Source organism: Medicago sativa, chromosome 3 (assembly GCF_051527215.1).
Source record: "Medicago sativa cultivar Bolivia chromosome 3, Bolivia_mono, whole genome shotgun sequence".
NCBI classification, from domain to species: domain Eukaryota; kingdom Viridiplantae; phylum Streptophyta; class Magnoliopsida; order Fabales; family Fabaceae; genus Medicago; species Medicago sativa.
In genome coordinates, this window is record NC_140751.1 from 78,464,104 (window position 1) to 78,487,146 (window position 23,043).

General features: G+C 33.8%; 2 protein-coding genes across 2 annotated transcripts; both read left to right on the forward strand.

Moving 5' to 3' along the window:
* Positions 1-2,235: 2,235 nt before the first annotated feature.
* Positions 2,236-3,112, forward strand: LOC146940531 (glycine-rich RNA-binding protein 4, mitochondrial-like). Its single transcript, XM_085754230.1, has 3 exons — positions 2,236-2,466; positions 2,577-2,683; positions 2,766-3,112. Exons 1-3 carry the CDS (start codon positions 2,274-2,276, stop codon positions 2,871-2,873), a joined length of 408 nt encoding a protein of 135 aa, XP_085610356.1. The 5' UTR covers positions 2,236-2,273; the 3' UTR covers positions 2,874-3,112.
* A 10,667-nt stretch (positions 3,113-13,779) lies between these two features.
* LOC146940532 (uncharacterized) lies at positions 13,780-15,218 on the forward strand. The gene is made up of 2 exons (XM_085754229.1): positions 13,780-14,361; positions 14,447-15,218. The coding sequence occupies exons 1-2, from the start codon at positions 13,895-13,897 to the stop codon at positions 15,189-15,191; spliced, it is 1,212 nt and encodes a 403-aa protein (XP_085610355.1). The 5' UTR covers positions 13,780-13,894; the 3' UTR covers positions 15,192-15,218.
* The last annotated feature ends 7,825 nt before the right edge of the window (positions 15,219-23,043 follow it).

Here is a 23,043-nt window from a genome sequence, read left to right on the forward strand (position 1 = left end):
AGTAGTTAGCTTAGAAAAAACACCAAATAAATTGTATAATAAAGTTTTAAATTTATTGCAAATAAAGGTTAAGACAATTCATTAAGAAAAACGATTCAAAAAAAATAAATTTAAACCATTGACTACAATCTCTATATGGTAACGAAATTAAAACTACAATTTCTTCTATATATAAAGTAAACCTGACATCTTTTTAGCATAGAATTGGGTTTATGTTATATTAAAAAAAAAAAACCTTATCTATAAACTAAATTTGAGTCATTTTTAAAGCTTGGATTATATATATATATATATATATATATATATATATATATATATCCTTTTTATAAAAACATGCTATCAAAATAAAATAAAATAAAATAAAATAAAAACCTTTTACAAAGTAGTGTCTAAGATCAAGAAAAATAATATCCAAAAGATAGTTCGGATACATAATGCCCGCTTTAGAGGCCGGCCTCTGAAGAAAAATGTATATGTATCTTTTCCTACTGCCGTATTTTATTTTATGTTTTGCTTTTTACTTTCGTGCTATTTTATTTTATGAGTTTGACATTGATCTCCCATTTTTAATTATGTCTATGTTTATGTATGAGAAGGTTTTGGTTCATTTTCCCTTTTCAAAATTTTATTATAATTCATTATTCAACTGTAATTCTATTGATTTCCAATACATGTGGATGACACATCTATACCAAAAGTAATTATTATATACTCCATATATAATCGATATTCACTTGATGTGTGTGAGAAAAAGTTAAAAAAAATTTGAAGACTAATTAAACCAAAGAATAATTCAATAGGCCCCATCAAATCTATTATTTCTAATAAATAAACAAGGGGGTTAAATAAGTTTATGGCACTATAAATATAGTCAATTTTGTTTTTAGTCCTCATAAAAAAGTGACATGTTTTGGTCTCTATAAAATTTTAAAACGCATAACAAGATTTAATTCATTACATGTTAAAAAAAATAATTTTTAATAAATGAGTTTCCTATAATGTTCTTAACATGTCTCTAAAAAAATCCTTCAAAAATTTAAAAGTTTAAGAGTGCTAAATTTTTTTACAAAGACCAAAACATGTCACTTTTTTTTTATGAAGACTAAAAACAAAATTCAATATATTTATAGGAACCATAAACTTATTTAACCCGATAAATAAAAAGGGTTAAATACGATCTTAGTCCTTATAAATTTATGAGTTTTCAAATTTAGTCCATATTAAATTTTAATAGTAATTTTAGTCATACATAATGTTGTAGTTTGTAAGAATAGTTCGTATTTTTTATTTTTTTTTTATGAATAATGGATACTTTTGATCATCCAAAACAATCCCTATAAAATACAGATAGAAAACAAAAATAAATAATTTTTTTTAAGGAAAAAGCTCAAGAGTTGATAAGTTTATAGAGACTACAAACTAATTTAACCTAAATTAAAGTTACAAAAAATGAGGGTTTATTACCCGAGTATAAGGGCTGAGCACCTGTGAGGGGACACACTTGCACACCCACCACGAGCCGCTGCTCTGCTAAGACAGCATTATTGACCTACGAGAAATTATAAGTTTTATCTTGTCTTTTTACGGACAACGTCTCAAGATAGAGACTTCGGCACCACCGTATATTTATATTTCAGGTTAGGTCAATTGAGACTCTGAGAGAGGTAGGAGACCAAATTGCCTCTACTGCCCAATCACATAGTGCTACCCTTGAGTGTTAGGGATTGCCCATCGAAATCTCAGCCTTAATCATACTTTGATATTTTCCGTCATTTTAATACCCTCACTTGAGTGATAGGTTTGCGTTACTAAACCCGGTGCTCAACACTTCACACTACTTATACTCCCTTCGTTTCAAAATGAGTGTCGCTTTAGCAAAAAAAAATTGTTTCAAAATGAATGTCGCTTTACATTTCCAATACAACTTCAATTTTTTTCTTCCAACTTTACCCTCTCCAACTTTTCTCTCACACAATTTTCAATGCAACTTTAAGTTTGTATTTTTCTTATAAAGTAAGGGCAGTTTAGTTCTCTCACAAAATTTTCAACTTTAAAAAATTTTCAATGCAACTTTAAGTTTGTATTTTTCTTATAAAGTCTTATAAAGTAAGGGCAGTTTAGTAAAAGTGTTTTGTCTAATGATTATTTCATTCCATTCCTTAATCTGTGTGCAATTGACTAAAGCGACCCTCATTTTAAAACGGAGGGAGTATATAAAGACTCACACATTTTTTGAGTAAATCGATGTGGGACTTATTTATTTCATTTTTACCATGAAAGGAACCAGATTGATATCGTTGTTCTCCAAGCAGCATCTACGTCCTTCTTCTCATCCTCAATTCCGATTCTTCAACTCTTCTTCTTCATCAGCTTCCTCTAACAAGCTCTTCGTTGGAGGATTATCATGGTCTGTGGATGAAAAGTCTCTCAAAGATGCCTTCTCTTCCTTTGGAGATGTCACTGAAGGTAATTTTCATTTCATCCTTCTACGTGTTCGACGTTATGTCTCACTCATTTTTCATTATATTTGATCAATCATATGCTCTTAATCAAAAGGGTCATTTTTGTTTTTGCAGTGAGGATAGTGTATGATAAAGATAGTGGTAGAGCTAGAGGCTTTGGATTTGTTATCTTTTCAAATGAAGATGCTGCAAAGTCTGCCAAAGATGCGATGGATGGAAAGGTTGGACATTAACAATATATCTTAATTTATCATTGTCTATTGAAGTTTATTTCTTTTGATAATGGTGGTGTTTTCTTTGCAGGCATTGTTGGGTAGACCATTGAGGATAAATTTTGCTCTCGAGAAGCCCCGTGGTACATCTGTTGTTGTTCCTCGATTTTCAGATAACGGACACTTCAACAGGCACTAAATTTAATTTAGTTGACAGAATTTATGTATGTGTCTCTGGATCATATTGAAATTATTAGATAATGGCTACAAAGTTTGTGTATTACGTTTTCCAATTTGTAGAAAATGAAATATAACAAGCTTGTTCAATCAATTTTTTTACATTAGGATAGTAGTTATGCAGATATGTCATTGAACGGATCATTTAGAAAATTTTGGACAAATCATGCTTGACACTATGATTTTATGTTTAGAGTATCAAACTTGAGCCAGTCCAAGTCGAAAAGTCACTAGTTTCCCTCGTAATTTCATAGTTCTTTCGGGCAAAGTTTTGACTCGTTGAAGTAAAAGAATTGTACCTGTAGAACTATTTTGTGCTGGGATAAATAGTCTTGGTTAGTGAAATGCCTAAGAAAGAGAGAAATAAGAGAAAAAGTAAGGGGTATGATGAGCAATATGTTAGAAAAGGGAAATAGAGGTGTAAAAGTCTCAAGTGTAGAAATGGAAAATGTGAAAAAATTAGGACTTGTCCTCGAGGTTGAACTATCAGTAAGACAAGGGTCACACAACATCATTTAAATGTTCTCCTTTCCTTTTAATAATAGTAGTCATAGTCATGTGATTAAATTAGATGTTAAGAATTAAGATGCTAATTAAAATTCTTATGGATATGTGGTGGTAATTCAAAGCATCAGCAAATTCGGAGCAATCTGAACTCTTTGCTTCCAAGTTAGTGCCACAGAGTTTAAGCACTTGGTAAAATGAATACAATTATCAAGAGAACCATTATCAGTAAACTTGTAGAAAAGATAGGTATTTCCTTTGTGTACACAGAACCCAGATAGTCTTGTAATGTTGGTGTGGTTAATTCTCCTTAGAGTGTTCATCTCCATAGAGACACCACCTTTGAGAACCTTACTGCAGAAGCAGTACCCTTCAAGCATGCTCGGTAAAGCAAAGAGCCCTTTATTCTCTTAGCTTCACCAAAAAAGCTAGTTGTCTTATGCAGCTCCTCAAAGTTATACACTGTCAACTCCAAAAGCTCAGCAATAAGTTCATGATATTCATTCTCCTTCAGAGATCAAGTATGTAAGAAGATGCTTGAATCCATTTTCCATTTGCTTGGAGATGGACCAAGCACACCTGAGTGGAACATGCAAATTGAGCCTTGAAGCGAGGTTTGTGAATCCATATATATTCTGAGCATCAATAGCCTGACATGTTGTGAGTGCCTCATAGGTGTTGTTGGCAAGAGTGAAGTAGTTTTCATCCTCAGTCTTCAAGATGTATCAGGAATTGTGCTGGTAGTTGTGACCAAAACAAACGCAGTTCACTAGGACAGTGATCACGGTGTCAGTCGGAATAGGGTCTCCATCTGAAATATTGTTGGCATTGGCTATGAGAGGGACTGTGGAGTTCAAGAGATAAGATAAGCTATGGTGGCTGGAATGTTGTATTGAGTAGGGTTTGATTTGAAGGTGAGGTACTGTTGCAAATATTACCATATGAATAGTTGGAGGGGACATCACAATCTAGTTGACTGTTGTCTAGATAGTCTTGCTGAGATTTTGTTTGTGGGATGTGGGAATTAAGAATTAAAATTAGAGTAATTGTGCACAAAATAATGAACCCAATAACCCATGATTCTCATTGAATATGTGCAACTGAGCAGTGACCCCCTCTCATTGCATTTGTGGACTTTATTTTTTCTCCCTACCCGCACTAAGCACATTTTCTATACATACCATTGCGTTTGATGTGATATTAACCGCGGACAAGCCGGAATTCAAACATTAGTTTGTTATGTTGTGGGAGACTAACTTCTTTTGCTAGACTCAATTTACATTGGTATATATGAAATGGTCGTTATTTCTCCCTATGAAAAAAGAAAAGAAACAAAGTCCTTTAATTTGAATACATAAAATAAGATTACACAATGCATGGCATTGTTTTAGTTTTATCATCCCATACATTATATGGCATTAAATGTGACATGATAATGATAGTATTGAAAAAATAGTTAATAGCCCAGTGCTCTTAATTAACCTTGACAATTGATGATGCGTGACTAGCTGCTCTCTATGGTTATTTGGATTAACACTGTGAGAGTTGATGATGGTTAATTTCGAAGATCCTGATTAAATTATAGTGCTTATGTTGTTTAATAGTGGAGAGTATTAGAGCGGTTGAGGCTGACTTTTGAGAGAGGCCATCATAGAATTGAGCATAATATTGGTTCATGTTGTTGTGAATGCCTTAAGAGGTGGGACTCATAATCTCGACCTCGTAAACTCATTTAAGTTTACTTCATATTAAAACTAGCAAATACATAGACATATATACCTTCAAATTTTAAATATGGATTAATAATAATTCAAAATTTTATTAGAAGCTTTTGATCAAACTATGAGGGATTTGACAAAAAGCTGAAAAAGGTAGATAAGGCAAACTCAGAAAAACCATTTGGCAGGGAAGTTGTTGTCTTGGATGGAGATTTTAGACAAATTCTGTCGGTCGTTAGAAAGGGATCAAGAGCTGAAGTTATTAAGGCAACAACTTGCTCATAATTTTTTTGGAAGCATTATAAGGTTTTGAAGTTGACAAAAAAACATGAGGTTACAACAAACAAGTCACGAAATGATATCAAAGAGTTTGCGAATTGAAGATGGTCTACTAGATGCAGATGAAAATGCAGAAGCAAAAATTCAAATATCTGAAGAATTGTGCATTTTAAAAAGTGAAAATGCCTTACTTTCATTGGTTGATTTTGTTTATCCAAATATAGTTCAAAAAGAACTAAATGCAAATTTCTTTGAAGATCGAGCAAATCTTTGTCCAACATTTAGGTTAATAATTTTGTACTTTCTTTAATTCCTGGCGTGTCTAAAGATTATTTAAGTTGTGATACACCGTGTAAGTCCAACGAGGATTATCAAGTTCAAGGTGGTTGGTTCACATCAGAATTTTTAAATGATATTAAATGTTTTGGGATACCAAATAATCCTTTATAGAATGAACCTAAAAAGTTAAAATTTACTAAAAAGTAAATATTTACTCCTTTAGGTCTCAATTATAAGCAAATTTTTACATTTTAGGTTCATTCGATAAGTTATAGATCACATACATCATTTATGAACTGAACTTAAAAAGTAAAATTTTGCTTATAATTAAGACCAACGAGAGTATATTGGAATCTGAAAATTTAAATTAAATACACATAAACAAATGACAATTTAGTAATATTCACGTACAAAATGGACACATTAACTCACTACCAATTTTTTTTATTTCTCCCTCTTCTTTCAATTATTTAATTTATCATTCTCATACTAATAAAGAAGAGTAATTTTGTAAAATAATTTATAATTTCTCTTTTAATACAAAATTAATTGTATTTCTTAACATATATGGAATGGTAAAAAGAACTTCTTTTTAGAGGATGACAAAACAACTTATAATTCATTTTGTATTCCAAAGCTCCGTAAAAAAAATACACTAGATTCCAAAGCTGTAAATGGCGGCAATACTGACATGATCATTTCACCGTAAGTTGGAAATCTAATAGGCTGGACAGTATGATAGGATTCGAACTGTGATTTCACCATTTATTTATATATGTTTTTAATAGTTATTGTCATTTCGTCTATATTAAAAAAATCAAAAGTCAAAATCTTTATATTTACTATTTTAAAATGTATTTGTATGAATCCCTTAAAAAAATATATTTATATGAATCAATATTTCGGTCCATTAAGACAATAGAGGCAACATTATTTATCAAAGAAAAAACAAAAAATGTGGATTGATTATCACTTGGGCTATAGCCTATAGGAAGTTGGAAGTTGCACAATCTTAAACTATAGGAATCTTTCCACTTAGACCATGTACAATGGTTTTTCCCTTTCAACACCCTTCAACACCCACTTTTTCAATTTCCAACACTCCACATCATTTTCTCTCTCTTAATTCAACACCCATTCAATTTTTACCTCTCCAATGGTTTTCATTCAACACCCTACCCCACCACTTTTTATTTCTTATTCTTATTTAATTTTTGTTTTTATAATTGTATAAAATTATAATTATCGATTATAATTAAATTAAAATAATACAATTAACAATTTATTTTTTAGTTTTTTTTGGAAAAATGAAATATTGTAAAATAATTTATTTTTATTTTCTTAACTTAAAATGCAATACAACAAACTAAGCATGCGACACACAAATAACTTAAGAAAGTGAAAAACTTGGTTCTTTTTCTGTGTCCAAATCAAATGATCCAAGTCTCTATTTGTAGAGAAAACAAAATCACGAATTTTGGTAAAAAAATAAATTAATTTTTTTATTTGCAATGAAATAATTGAGTCCAAATTATTAAGAAGATAAAAATCCAAACAGTCAATCGTAGCAAGCCACGTGGCGTCTGCAGGCCAGCTTTCAACATGTTGAATCCTTTCAACACCCTCTTTCATCCACATCATCTTCAACAACCATCTACAATGGTTTCAACATGTTGAAAATGACATTCAACAAGCCATTGTAAATGGTCTTACTGAGAGCGTTGCTCTATTAAGACAAACTAACTGAATCCAGGTTCCAGGCGCGTCCCTCAAGGGATGACCCTCTTGGCTCTTTTATTAAGACAAACTAACTGAATCCAGGTTCCAGGCGCGTCCCTCAAGGGATGACCCTCTTGGCTCTTTTTATATTGTGCAATCAACAACCAAACTGTTCCAAATCCTTTATGGGGATAATTTCTCCACACATTTTAGTGCCCCCACTTGGGTTATAAGCTAGCGTTACCAAGCCCGATCCTTCATGTCATCATATCTCTCAAATATAAACAGTGTCATACTTGTTCAGTTTAACGATGTGGGACTAACTCTTTTTTTTCTTTTCATTTTTAATATTATCATTTATCATTTTTAACGATGTGGGACTCCTTTTTTCCTCAATTTGGTATCGCCTATACAATTCAGCAGCTAACTGTGTTGTCTGCAACTTCCAACCCATGGAAATATTATGGTTAGTCTTGTAGCTTTGAATTTGTTCGATAAGGCAATTTGAAACCTCTGATAACCAATGTTTTGATTGTTTTTTATTTGTTTTTCGCAAATTGAAACTATTCACTGTTGGAACATGTGTGGAAATTGAGTTAAAAAGACTAAACACAAATGTCCCATGTTGGGTAGAACTAGTGTTGTGTGAATTGAAAAAAGTGGAAGTCCCACATCGGATGGAACACACACATTAGTAGTGTTTATATAATGGGGGTGTACCTCTAATTATTGGGGGTACATAATTATGTGAACGAAGTAAGCACTAGAGAAAATATATATATTGATATATATTTTATTATTTGAAAATGATAAATTAAATAATTAATTTAATCATTATTAGAAAGTGTTTTCTTAGTCCCCAAGTTTTGCTAAAATATTTTGGAACGCAATCTAGAATATTTTGGAACACAATCTAAAATAATTATTGGGGGTACACAATTATGTGAACGAAGTAAGCACTAGAGAAAATATATATATATATTGATATATATTTTATTATTTGAAAATGATAAATTAAATAATTAATTTAATCATTATTAGAAAGGGTTTTCTTAGTCCCCAAGTTTTGCTAAAATATTTTGGAACGCAATCTAGAATATTTTGGAACACAATCTAAAATAATTATTGGGGGTACATAATTATGTGAACGAAGTAAGCACTAGAGAATATATACACACACATATATATATATATATATATATATATATATATATATTGATATATATTTTATTATTTGAAAATGATAAATTAAATAATTAATTTAATCATTATTAGAAAGTGTTTTCTTAGTCCCCAAGTTTTGCTAAAATATTTTGGAACGCAATCTAGAATATTTTGGAACACAATCTAAAATATTTGGGTAGGCAATCTAATATATTTTAGTACTTGATCTGAAATATATTTTGGTACATAATATAATATATTTTTGTACTAAATATAATATATTTTCGTACTCAATTGAGATATTTTTGTACTAGATCTAATATGTGAATTACTTAATAACAAAGTAATGTATTACTTGTTTCCAAAGTTTCTCACTTATTAGTTGTGAATTTTCTCTATAAATAGAAAGCTCACACAGTGCATTCTACACATCGAAATTCACAGTTGATGCTTCCTGTGTCTTTCCTCTCTTCTCCCTCCTTCTACTTGTGTTGACAAGTCCTTCTCCTTTTTCTACTCCTTTCTGTCCCTTCGAAATTAAGAGTGTTCTTAAGACCATATAGTCCCTTTTCGGTATATTGTCCCTTCAGAATCAAGAATGGTCTTAAGAGCATAGTCCATTCCCTTCAATTATTTATGTCTCTTTAGAATAAATAATATTTTAAGATCATAGTCCCTTTTCGGTATAATAAGAATGATACATATATATTCTTCTTCAATTCATGGAGAAGTTAGATGTTAGAATGGTCGTAGCACCATATTTGAGTGGTTGAAATACCATATTGATATTTGGAGATGTTAACAATTAGAATGGTGGTAACACCATATTTGAGTGGTCTCGACACCATAATAGAGTGGTTACAATACCATATTGGTTTCAGTATTAAAAGAGTGGTCTTAGTACCATATTGAAGGTGTAATTCTCGAACGGTTTTCTACAGTGCAGTAGTTAACCGCACAGTTGTAGCTAGGCTTGTTTTATCCTTGAGACGGCGGGGGATAGTCTGTCTTGCACAATTTTGGGCAGTGCCATGAAACATCTTAAAGAGAGCGACCTGATCGTGACTCAACCTAGTAGCAACTTCGGTAGAAAATAGAATTTGGAAAACCAAAACACAACAGTTTGGGAATCCAAAAACAACATTCACCATTGATTGTATTGAGAAAAAATTAATGGTCACCAAAATTTAAGGTCCAGAGACCGGAGCTCATGGCAGCTGCTGCTAAGAAGCGAATGGCTTACGCCCGAGGGTATTGCCTTAATGCTTTGTTTTTAGAAGTATCACTAGTGGTTGGTTGCTGCTTGCTTTAAGCATTCATGTGATTATTTATTTCTCATTCTAAACTCTGATAACCTTTTACTTGTTGCCCTACAGTCTGACTTCTCTGCAAGAACATGTGTGTCAGCTTGTGTTAATGTTTTATTAGACTGTATAATACCGTAGACAATTGAGAAAGCTAACTTAATAACCTTTTGTTTTGACATTTTGAAATGTATAGCGGTTTTACTTCTATAACATGCCATCGAAATTCACCTACAATTTTCTCTAGCTCTTTAAGAAAACATATAGAGATACCTCTAATTATAGCCTCGTTCCCCATTGCATTAAACAAGTTTTCATAGTTTTCATTCCATTCATTTTTTTACTTTTTTGTTATTATAGTCTAGTTGTTTCGTTTGTGTTTTTCCTATTTCAGGGAGGAAAGATACATTCTAATAAACTTGTAAATCGATTAAGAAGCAGCTCAAAAATGGAATGCGCAAGTAATACAAGTTCAGCTCATGAAATGTGTACCCTGCTTTACTATTTAGTAGTAATTATTTACTTGCCTTCCTCTTTGTCAGGTCTTCATTTTTCCTTAACCTTGCTGGTGGCACTCCATCCTCTGTAAAATTTGACGTCGTAATCACTATTTTAGATCATTAGCAATGAATCCTTGCATATGTAGATTTTTTACAGTATCCAGATATATGAATAGTATATTGGTTCAGCATAAAAAGGCATCAAGAAGTTTTTTCTTGTTTCTTTCCATTCATACTTTCAGTTGTATAAACACAAATAGACTAAAAGCCATTAAGAAGTTAAACTTCTAATAAGCTGAAAGCATAGTCAATCGGGTGATGTAGTTATGTTCATGTGAACAAAGGGCAAGAATAAAAAGCATATATCTTTTTTCTACATGAAGAAAGTGACAGGCTATCAAATAACAGTGTTAAACAACAGATGGTGTGAAACCTCCTACTCACAGGTTTTTTAATATCTGCAAGTCTCAAGTTGTTGGTGGCAAGACAATGACACGTTGGTATCGGATATAAATTTTAGAAAATAAAAGTAATTGGATTCAATCACATTTATAATTTAGGCTAAATTAAAGCAATGGTCCCTTAACTAATTACGCGTTTTCATTTTGGTCCCATAAGTTCTAAATTCATCAATTTGGTCCCTTAACTTTACTAACTAATGTCAAAAACGTCTTGCTGTCAAAAAACTAACTGTGCCGTTAGTGATTGTATACGTGGCTCATCCAACGTGGCACGTATTTAAGGGGCTTGTTTGCATTTAGAGAGATAAACATCTGGTTTTAGAAACAAACTGAGTTTAGAGAGAGAAAGGGAGAAGACGAATCAACAACAACATTTGTGAAGAATCAAAGGTTGAAACCGGCGATTGAAGTCGATTTCGCAGGAGAAGACGATCGCCATGGCTGCACCAGATGACGAAGTAGAAGCTGCTATTCACGAGGTACATGTTTCTATCTGTTTTAGGTTTTGTTCATATTTTCGGTTTAGGGTTTATGTTTCTGGGTTTTAGGTGGTGGTTTCTGGTTTTCGTTTTGGTGGTTTCTGGTTTTTGTTCTGGTTTAGGGTTAGGGTTTACCTAAAAAACAAATTTGTAATGAACCTTGTAACACATTTGCGGTTTCAATGTCGTTTTCGTTCTCATTAAAATTTGGTTTCAGTGACTTTTTCTGGGTAGAAATGTAAGTGTTTATTTTTGTGGGTTTAAGTTGATTATTCTCTATTTATAACAGGTAGAGGGTAATTTTGTGCTTGTACTTCACCATGGGGGGGATTTTGTTGAATGGAACCACAAAGCATATGATGGCACACACACTGTGTTAGAATGTGACCCTGATTTCTGGAGTTATTTTTCTCTGTTAGCAACCATTAAGAGACTAGGGTACCCCATGATTTCAAGCCTTTGGTACCATGACCCTAATCTAGTGGAAGATTTAGTTAGGTTGAGAAGTGACATTGGTTGTAGAAGGATGCAACACATAGCAGAAATGTATGGTAGGGTTCATCTGTATATCATACACTCTGGAGATGAACCCTTTGGTAATCTGAACCCTTTAGATGAAGCCAATGACTTCCCCATACCAAATCCTGGAGTTGTGGTAGAGGAGATAGTAGATGATGTAGGAAATGTTGGAGGGGCAGTGATGAACCTTCCCATGCTTGAGTACCCAATAGGAAATGTTGTTGGCATGGGAGAGGGAGGCCAGAATGAGGGAAATGATGTGGCAGTGTTTGAAAATGAGGGAAATGTTTATGATGTGGAGAATGATGGTGATGTGGCAAATGAGGGTGAGTTGGATGGTGGGGACACTGGGGTGGGAAATGAGGAGAATAATGTAATGGATGTGGGGCCCACTGAAATGAATGAAACAAATGATGAGGGGCCCACTGAGTTGGGTGGAGTGTTAAATAATGAAATAAATGTTGATGGGTCATCTGTGGGTGTAAATGAGTGTGGGCCTAGTGTGGAGGGAACACAAACTGAGGGAGCACAAGGAGAGTTTGAAGGTGCATACTGGGTAGGTGAGGAAGGAGGAGAATATGATGGTGAAGACAGTGCTCTAGAACATAACTTTAATGATTCAGAGGAAGAGTTAGGGGATGAAGACTGGAATGGTGTGGTAGGAGATACAGAAGCAGAGTTAGCTGTTGATATTTTGGAAGGTGAAGGGAATATTGGGAATGTTGTCACTGAAGAAGCAATACAGGAAGATGGTGAAGCTGTTCAGAATCAAGGAGAAGCAACTCAGGGAGCAACTTCTCAGGTTACTCAGATAGAACCTACTGTGACTGCAGAGGCCAGTGGTAGTAATCCAAAGAAAAGGAGGGGAAGACCAAGAGGGAAAAAAGTACAACCACCTGTGACTGAACCTGTTTTTGAAGATGAGGTATTGGCTGATCAAGTTAACACAAACCAAAATGTTGGTCAAGCTAGCATAGTCAGGGACAGGGGATTGAGTGATGAAGAGGAGTATAATAGTGATGTGTTAGAGAGTGGAGCTGAAAGTGAAGATGAAGAGGAAAATGGTGGGAGCAAGCTTAAGTTTGCCACATTTAAGAAACCTGAAAACATGCGTGACTATGAGTGGGAGGTAGGTACTTATTTTGTGTCAAAGAAGGAGTTTTAAGATGCTGTTAGAACATTTGCTGTACATGCTGCCAGGGATTTAAAGTTTGATAAGAATGATAAAAGGAGGGTCAAGGTAATATGTCGTGGGAATCAGGGTAAATGTGAGAGTCAGATGTACTGTGTGAAAATACCAGGTGAGGAAACATGGCAATTGAGGAGGATAAAGGGTAAACACACTTGCAGCAAGGAGTATAAGTTAAGGATAATGAACTCAGATTGGTTGGGTGATAAGCTGCATTCAAGGGTGAAAGAGAATCCAGATTTGAAGTTAAAGAGTATCATTAACAGAGCTCATGAAAAATGGAACTTGGGGGTGTGCTGGAGTAAGGCTTACAGAGCTAGAGCTAAGGCAATTGATTTGGTGGATGGATCCTTTAGGGAGCAGTACACCAGAATATATGATTATGCTCATGAATTATTGAGGTCAAACAAAGAGTCAACTGTTTGTGTCACCACTAATCCATTCCAAGGCAGTGAAGAAGACCTTGAGACACCTGGAGCAGTTTTCTTTCCACATTTTCAAAGACTGTATATTTGTTTGAAAGGATGCAAGGACAGTTTTTTTAAGTGTAGGAAAATTATAGGGCTTGATGGTTGTTTCCTGAAGGGTTACTATGGTGGGATGTTGCTGGCTGCCATTGGAAGGGATCCTAATGATCAGATGCTTCCAATAGCTTATGCTGTGGTGGAAGGAGAGACAAAGGAATCTTGGAAGTGGTTCTTGGAGCTTCTCATTGCTGATTTAGGTGGATCAAGACTGTGTAAGACTTACACTTTTATTAGTGACCAACAAAAGGTAATTTTAATTTATTGTAGATTGTTTTTACAAGTTAAACTACTTTTCTGTCTATTTAACCTTCACAATTACATTGCAGGGACTTTTGCCAGCTATGGATGAGTTACTTCCTGATGTTGATCAAAGGTTTTGTGTCAGGCATCTGTACAATAACTTTAGGAAAAAACATCCTGGGAAAAAGTTAAAGGAGTTGATGTGGAGGGCAGCAAAAGCAACCTATGCAAATGCATTCAATGATGCCATGAAGGAGATCAAGGATATAAGTGAAGGAGCATATGAGTATCTAAAAAACATTCCTGCCAAGCATTGGAGCAAGCACAAATTCACTGGTGATCCATTATGTGATACTCTGGTGAATAACATGTCAGAGACATTTAACTCCACTATTATCATAGCAAGATCAAAGCCAGTTGTGACTATGTGTGAGGACATCAGAGTATACCTGATGGAGAGATGGGAAGCAAACAGGCAGAAAGCTGCAAGGTTGGAGGATGGTGTGTTACCCAACATTAAGAAAAAGCTAGACAGAGAGTCTTCATTCACTAACAATTGGTTGGTCAGGTATGAATTCTTACTTAATTACACAACTTACTAGTAGTAGATCTGGCAATTTGTGATACTAAATTTATGAATGCTTACTTTGTAGGCGTGCAACTGAGTTTGATTATGAAGTTAGGCATGTCTCTTTAACTGGTGACAAGTTTCATGTCAACCTGCAAAGATGGTCTTGTGACTGTAGGAAATGGCTGCTGACAGGATTGCCCTGCTGTCATGCTATTTCATGTATGAAGAAGTTCGACATGAATGTATTTGACTTTGTTTCAGAAATCTTCAAGAAGGAGCAATATGCAGCATGTTACAATAGTTCAATTTATCCAGCTAATGGTCAGCAATTATGGCAGAGGACTGAGTACACTGATCTCCAGCCACCACCCATCAAAAAGCTACCTGGTAGACCAAAAAAAAGAAGAAACAAGGATGCCAATGAATTGCTAGATAAGAGTCAGTTGAAGAGGGCAAGATGGGGAATAAGATGCAGTAGGTGCAAGCAGAGTGGACATAACAAGTCCACTTGCAAGCTTCCACCACCTCCAAGTCAACCCTCATCAAGTGAAAATCCAACTTCTACTCAAGGCACATCAGTGCAAAATCCACAACCAACAAGAGTTACATTAAGCAGGCAAGGCAGGACAAAGCAACCTCCACCACCTGAAGGCTCCTCTCAGCAACACAACCCAACTGGCGCAGCATCTGCAAGGACCTCAAATCAACAGAAAAGAACCAGCAAAAGGAAGGGCAAGGAGAAGGTTTCATCAACACAACCAGGAGCAAACAGGGAGAAGAAAAAAGTGTCTGCTAGGGCCAGGGGATCAACTTCAAGTCAACATTAGAAGTTCATAACCTTTTGATATAATGCCTATGTGACAATTTAGGTGATTAAGTTTATGTTTATGGTAATGACCAAGTACTTTATCATTAAGTATATTTTGATGTATTGCCTATGTGCATATCTTTTGATGTAATGCCTATGTGACAATTTAGGTGATTAAGTTTATGTTTACGGTAATGACCAAGTACTTTATCATTAAGTATATTTTGATGTATTGCCTATGTGCATATCTTTTGATGTAATGCCTATGTGCATATCTTTTGATGTAATGCCTATGTGACAATTTAGGTGATTAATTTTATGTTTAAGGTAATGACCAAGTACTTTATCATTAAGTATATTTTGATGTAATGACAATGTTGCTATTAATGCAAATTAGTTGGAATGAAACACTACTTTATGAAATTATCTATGATCATATTATTAGAGATTGAATCATTACAACCATACTTCATTTCGTATAATAATCATTTTTGGTCGAATTTAGGGACCATACCATTTTGGTATCATACCATTTAAAACCAACAGATTAGGGACATACCATTTCAACTTTCAAACCATTTCAAACCAACATTTTTACGCAAAACAATTCATTTCAAGCATAATACAGAAACATAATACAGCAAGGATTTGAAAGCAAATTTCATTCATTCATTGATACAGAAACATTACACAGTCAAGGATTTGAAAGCCAAAATACTACAATCTAACATTCAACCTATTTCAAGTAAACATTACTCGAACTACTACTAACATTGCAGCTTACAATTGTTCCTAACACTAGGCAAACACCAAAACAGCAAAATCCAAAAAGCAGTGAAATTTTCAACCAGAATCTTGTCTTCTCAAGCACAGTGTTCAACTTCCAAACTTTTTTCTCCAGTTTCGCAATTTTCACGTCCCTTTCATCAGCAATTTTAACATCCTTTTCATCATTGAAGTCTTCATCAACTAACTTGAAGAAACTACATCCTTTGTCGTACTGATTTTTGTAGTTTCTACAACCCCAGAACTTTTTTCCACAATTTGGATTGTGACTATCAGTAACAGTTCGAACAACAGTTTCTTCACCACACCTGCATTCAAAAATTGCTCTCTTTCTCATATTCGAACCAACAGAACCAGACGAATGACTCATTTGCTTCGACATTTTCCAGATTCGAAGGCAACAGCAAAGGCGATGGAGAGATTCGAATGGGATAACAACCCTAATTTGTTTCAGAGATTCGAACAGATCTGAGGAGAAGAAGAGGATTTCCAAGAGAGAGAGAAGGAGAGGAAGAACAGATCTGAGGAACCCTAATTTTTGGGTTTGTCAAGTTTTTTTGTCCCTTATATACCTGCCACGTTGGATGCCAATTTGGATGAGCCACGTATACAATCACTAACGGCCCAGTTAGTTTTTTGACAGCAAGACGTTTTTGACATTAGTTAGTAAAGTTAAGGGACCAAATTGATGAATTTAGAACTTATGGGACCAAAATGAAAACGCGTAATTAGTTAAGGGACCATTGCTTTAATTTAGCCTATAATTTATGATGTGTTTGATGCTTTTGTTTGAATGGATGCAAAAGTAATCGAATGCAAAAGTATGCCACCAGTTCTGTTAATTGAAATTTGTTAGTTAGTTTTTGTTAGTTAGATTCGTTTAGGCTTGTTGAATTAGGATGTTAAAACACGGTTTTACACAAAAAAAATAGATTTTTTCGACGAGGGACAAATTTATTATGAACATTTTTTTTTTGGTCAGGTAGTCTAGTGGCTAGAATTCACCTTATAAGGTGAATCACCCCGGCCTTTGCATATAATAATGCATTGTCCTACCAACAGAGCTATGCTCACGGGACATTTATTATGAACTTTTATTTCCCATAATTATGAATTTCTTAAACAATTCATAATTAATTCGTATCTCGTTTAAAAATTTCAAAATTTATGGTGAAGGTTCTTATGATGTTCTAAACATGTCTACAAAATTAGAGAACAAAATTTGACTTGTGAGTATACGCTTGCTCGAAACAAAATTGCAATTTTGCACTTTTTGGTTGAAAAATAAAAATAAATCGAAATATCTTTGAAATGCTACGGAATTTCGCAGATCCTTTTTATGTATTTCTATAGATGTCTCTGCAAACAATCAACCCAGAATTCGATTTTTAGGTTGGGGTTTTCATTATTTTGTTTTTTTAGTTTTTGACGTTTTAAAAATGCATAATTAATTCAGCCGTAGTTGAAAATTTTTAATTTTTTTGTGTAAAATCATATTTTAACGTCCTAAACATGCCTAAAAAAATCATGGAAAAATCCAACCTCTAAGTAGATTTTTTTAACTTCAATTATGTTAGAGGGTCAGAAATAATAAGAATATCAAAATTACAGAGTTAGAATATGTGATTTTTATTTTACATAGTCATTTTTCAGACTTCGCATATATTACAGGGTCTTCAATAATTAACCCAAAAATTAATATGCTTAACTTTAATGAAAATGTTTTTCATAAAAAGAAGAAGATAATTATATAAAAAGATTATACATGCTCACTTAAGTAGGCTGGTTTGAAAAGCATAAAATACTTTGATTTCTGCTCTTCACCCAGCACAAAACACTCGCGCTCAGCTAAAATTACCAATTTACCCCTGCGCTACTTAAGTAACGCAGTGTGAGTTAACTCATGCAAGTGTTAATTCCAGCCTGAGTTAAGTTGCGTAGCGCATGTTAAGATGCGCTGATTTTAACACTTGTGTTACTTAACTAACGAGGGGGTATTTTCGGCATTTCAGCTGGGCGCGAGCGTTTTGTGCTGGGGGAAGAGCATGTTGGAACAAAATGTGTTTAACTATAAACCTTTAGAGTTTTGATGATAACAAGGTATTAAAAATTGACAATTGGAATTGCTAATATTTGTTCAAGTGTACATGACCATATACAAAAATTTATATCATACAAAGGTTCTGAATGAGCAAATAAAGAGAAAAGGAATCAACAAGATTGAAACTTAGAAGCTCCTGAAGGCAAAGTGCTCCTGAAGACTAGAAGCTCCTGAAGACTAGTGCTCCTGAAGACTAGAGGTCCTGAAGTGCCACGTCATCAAAAGCTGCCTCATCAGAAGATGCCTTATCGGAAGCTATTTTCACCAGAAGCTGAAGATCAACTGAATTTGCAGAATTCAAGGATTCAAGAGTTGTTTCATGGTTTGAAACTCTTCTAAAGATGGCAGAAGACTAGTGGAACTTTGCAACGGTCATTTCAAAAATATTTGAAGGCATTTGCTTGCAAAAGGAACAAGACGTTGACATTGTACTTTGTACGAACTGTACAACCACCTTCTCCACTACTCTGTTTTGTGTCTCTGCTACAAGACAAAATAACAGCTCTGAATATACAACCAAGCCTGCAGAAATGTTCCCTCTCAACTGGAATGAATTTGAAATTGATCCTTCGTAGGACAATAACTAAATCATGCAAATGATCATTGGTGAAAGATCAAGCTTCAACAACGACTCTTTTTGATGTGCTGGAAATTTCACAACGTCTCTTTCACGCCTCTATATAAAGGAGTGAAGACTTAGAGTTTGGCAATGCTGAACACAAGACTCAACATTTTACAAGTGCCAAAACTCTGCTGAAATTGTTCTGCATTCAAAGTTCACTTAGAATTTCTGTATCTCAAGTTCATATCTTAGAAATTCTTAAGTCTTAAGAGTCTTATCTGATTTGTATTGTGAACACCACTGATTGTATATCAAGTGTTCAATCTCAAACATTTTTCTTTGTAATTTTGTTTGGTTAGAAGTCTCTTGCAGTTGTGCTTGAGCATAGAAGTCTCTTGATTGTATTCTTGAGCATAGGAAATCTCTTGCTTGTGTGCTTGAGCATTTGAAGTCTCTTGCTAGTTTTAGCAGTGAGCATTTGTAATCAGATATTACATTATAGTGAACTCTCATTGGAAGTGCAAGGGGGACAGGACTACTTCCGGTTTGTGGAAGAAACCTGTATAATTGCTTGTGTCTTTCTTCTTTCCTTTCTCTCTGTTTTATTCCACTGCATACGCTCCTGATCACCCAATTCAGAAGCTGTTATTCAAGCTTCTGAACTTAAGTGTTCTGAGTTTTAGAGAAATCGAAGAAACGTCCAACACAATTCAACCCTCCTTCTTGTGTTTTTCTCCCCTTCAGAGCAGAAATCAAATACTTTCATCATGGCATGAAGCTTGACATGTTTATTCAAATAAGCTTTTTATTTGTAAATCCACTTAAATGTTGCAAAACTTACATTGCTACCCTTTCCCCTTTCATTTTCGAGAAATGATAACAACACACATTTTAACCCATACTTCTCAACACACTCTTTTTGATTGGTTAAAATTCACATGAGACCCACCAAATTTATATGAGACTCACATGATTTGGTGGGACCTATGTGAGTTTGAACCAATCAAAGAGAGTGTGTTAAAAAATGTGTGTTGCTAGCATTCCTCTTTATTTTCTGACACGTCCTTTTTTAACTTTTTTTTGTTCTTTTTTTTGAAATAAATCTTTATAAATCTTTATTTAATATTAAAATGGCGAATTCTCATTTCATTGTATTTACATTATTTTATGCAAATTATCATTAAAGAATGTTGTTGAAAATTACAATTCATACTTGAGACAATAATTTGCCACGAATCAATTAGTCAAATTTAGTTAAAGGTAGAGAGTTCATAAATAAAATATTTAAATATTTGTTATAATATATTATGATATAAGTTGTAATTTTTTTTTTGAAGAAATAAGTTATAAAATATTATTGCGCTATAGCTTCCTATTGTTACAAAATACTCACTTTTGTGTGTGTGTATTTTACATATTCCCTATATCAACGACAACCTGCACTTCCTTTATATAAAGGGACTTTACATAGTCCTTAACACCACAAACAATAAATTTATTTAAACAAAATGATGGAGGGAGGAAGAGAAAGATGGAGGAAGATATATACAGAGGGGGAAGAGATATAAAGATTTTCAAAGAAAAATATTTTATTAAAAATAAACAAAATAGTATCCATGATTTGGATGTAAGTTGAAAATGCAACATAAGTTTTTAACGGATAACAAAAATGAGGGTTAATGATCAGAGTATAGGTATAAGTATAGGTATGAGTCCCCGCTCTTTTGAGGTCAGCCTTACACTCAGAGGCGCTGCTCTGTTAAGCCATGTAAGTTGAAAATGCAACATAAGTTTTTAATAGATAACAAAAATGAGGGTTAATTATCAGAGTATAGGTATAAGTATAGGTATGAGTCCCTGTAACACCCTGTTTTTCCAACGTAAAAATTTCTTAAATAAAATCAGAGTTTTTCATCATAAAACGGAATGTCACATTTCTTAAAAATCGTAAATGGAATAAATAATAATTTATCCTTCAAAAATATAACAACATAATCTTTTAAAACTCGCAGCGGAAATATTTCAACATCATAAATAGTCTTTGGCACGAAGGCCTCATTATAAAAGTCTCATAAATAGTCTAAAACATAATAATTAGTTCAAATCCAACAACTTCATTATAAATCTCTTAAAACAATACGTAAGGAATAGAAACAATGTCAAAACTCCCATCCCGTTACGTATCAGAGCACCTAAGACACACTTGTGAGGAGTCCACTCACGACCGCAACTAATCATGGTTACCTGCAAGTTACCCATACGAAGAGCAACATTTCCAAGCAGAGGGGTGAGATTTCTCAAACAATAATATTAAACATATAAATCATATAAAGTACATTCAACAACTTAAACATCTTATAATTCATTAATCATATCTAATAACTTAAACTTCCTTAATTAGTTTCATTAATCTTCCTACATTAGTCATAAACTTCATCAAACATCATCAAAAATACAATCATAAACATCATCATATATCTTCATAAATATAATCATAAGGCATCATCTTATAACATCATAAGTACAAACATAAACGTCATCATATATCATCATAAATATATTCATAAAAGCATCATCACATATCATCAATTAATAATCATAGACATCATCACATATCATCATTTAATAACATAGACATCATATCATAAATCATATAGCATCATATCATAAATCATATAGCATCATATCATAAACCACTTCATAATCCGTCATAAACAACTTCATAAACATTCATCATCTTAAAACATCATAATAATTCATCATTAGATACTTCTTTAAACTTCACAACTTAACGACTCGACTCGACTATGCAACTCTTATCGTCTTAAATCATCTTGAATCATCATGAAAATGCAAATGCATGTGGTACCAATCTAGGGCATAAGCCCTCGTCGCTTGTGAGCATAAATATACTCCTAGGGCATAAGCCCTCGTCGCTATTGAGCAAAAGCTCCTAGGGCATGAGCCCTCGTCTCTGGTTGAGCATAAGCTCCATCGTCCTGGTTGAGCAAAAGCTCCATCGTCGTGGTTGAGCAAAAGCTCCAGGGCATGAGCCCTCATCTTTAAATGAGTAAGCATGGACTCAACATCTTACGTCTTAGAAACTTCATGAACATCTATGACATCTTAACAACTTGACGACTTCATAACGACTCGACGACTTAACAACTCTTATCATCTTAACGTCTTAACATCTTAACATCTTAGCATCTTGACAACATATGGATCACATAAATAATTCATGTCATATCATAATATAACAATATCAAATGATAATAAACAACATCTTAAAACATCATATTCATCAATCATAAACAACTTCATATAACATCGTATTTAAACATCGACAATAATTCACTATGTATCTTTGTAAAAACATAATAAATTATCCACAACATATTTTCATGTCAAACCAAAGCTACTGGAAAGATATCACAAATATCAACAACTTTCATGTTTACAACAAAGATCAATTCAAAACAGAAACATATGAACAAAACGCAAAAACATGACACAGAGAATGCTGTCACCGTACAATTTTGCTATGACCTCCCTGTAGTATTTTCATCATAACTCACAGACCAAACATCATTTTCACGTCAAACCAAAGCCACTAGAAAGCTAACAAAATTATCTAAAACTTTCATGTTTTCGCCTAAGACCAATTCTGTACCTATCAATACCAGTTTTCATTTTAAATTCGGAAAAGTTGTGCTGAAAGTCCATAAAAATTCACTGTGACCTACGTGCAGTAATTTGACCATAACTCAAGTTCTATAAATCGTTTTGACGTGAGACCAACGACATTAGAAAGCTAACATCCATACCTACAACTTTCGTGTTTACACCTAAATCTAGTTCGGAACTTAAACTTGTCAAACTGAGACAATAAAAACGCGTTTTGCACACTGACAGCAAAATCGCAGTTCAGCTGCGATTTCGCCTTGGGGAAATCTTTTCGACTCCGTGTTCGATCCAATACTCTCCAAACTTGACCCTAATCATTACCCTATGATTACCCTATCATTAGAACACTAATTATTCATCAACCTATTGTATGCAAATTCAAAGGGTTCTCAAATCTATTAACAACCTATTACAATTCTTAAACCCTAATTCTTAAACTCACCGACATCTCATCCAATTCCATGGGTCTAACCTCAAAACTACATCCAATAATCATCATATGGGTTATCTAAGGACTGTATACAATTTCTACATCAATTCAACAAGTTTTCATCATCTAATCATCAAATCTCTCTTAAAACCCTAATTCTCAAATTCTCACAAACTTTCCCCAACTTGTTAGATGCAATCTAATGATTTAACAACTTAATATTAATGCAAGATAGTCTCACCCTCACCTTAGATTAATTCCTGAATCAGCAGCAGCGTTCTTCTTTCCTAAGGTCTTCTCCTCTT

What these genes read in the sequence shown, in the direction of transcription:
- LOC146940532 (XM_085754229.1), top strand. Translation starts at nt 13,895, where the DNA reads ATGGATGAGTTACTTCCTGATGTTGATCAAAGGTTTTGTGTCAGGCAT. An exon ending in ACTAACAATTGGTTGGTCAG is followed by an intron (nt 14,362 to 14,446) that starts GTATGAATTCTT and finishes CTTACTTTGTAG; the next exon opens with GCGTGCAACTGAGTTTGATT.
- LOC146940531 (XM_085754230.1), top strand. Translation starts at nt 2,274, where the DNA reads ATGAAAGGAACCAGATTGATATCGTTGTTCTCCAAGCAGCATCTACGT. An exon ending in CTTTGGAGATGTCACTGAAG is followed by an intron (nt 2,467 to 2,576) that starts GTAATTTTCATT and finishes TTGTTTTTGCAG; the next exon opens with TGAGGATAGTGTATGATAAA. An exon ending in AAGATGCGATGGATGGAAAG is followed by an intron (nt 2,684 to 2,765) that starts GTTGGACATTAA and finishes TTTTCTTTGCAG; the next exon opens with GCATTGTTGGGTAGACCATT.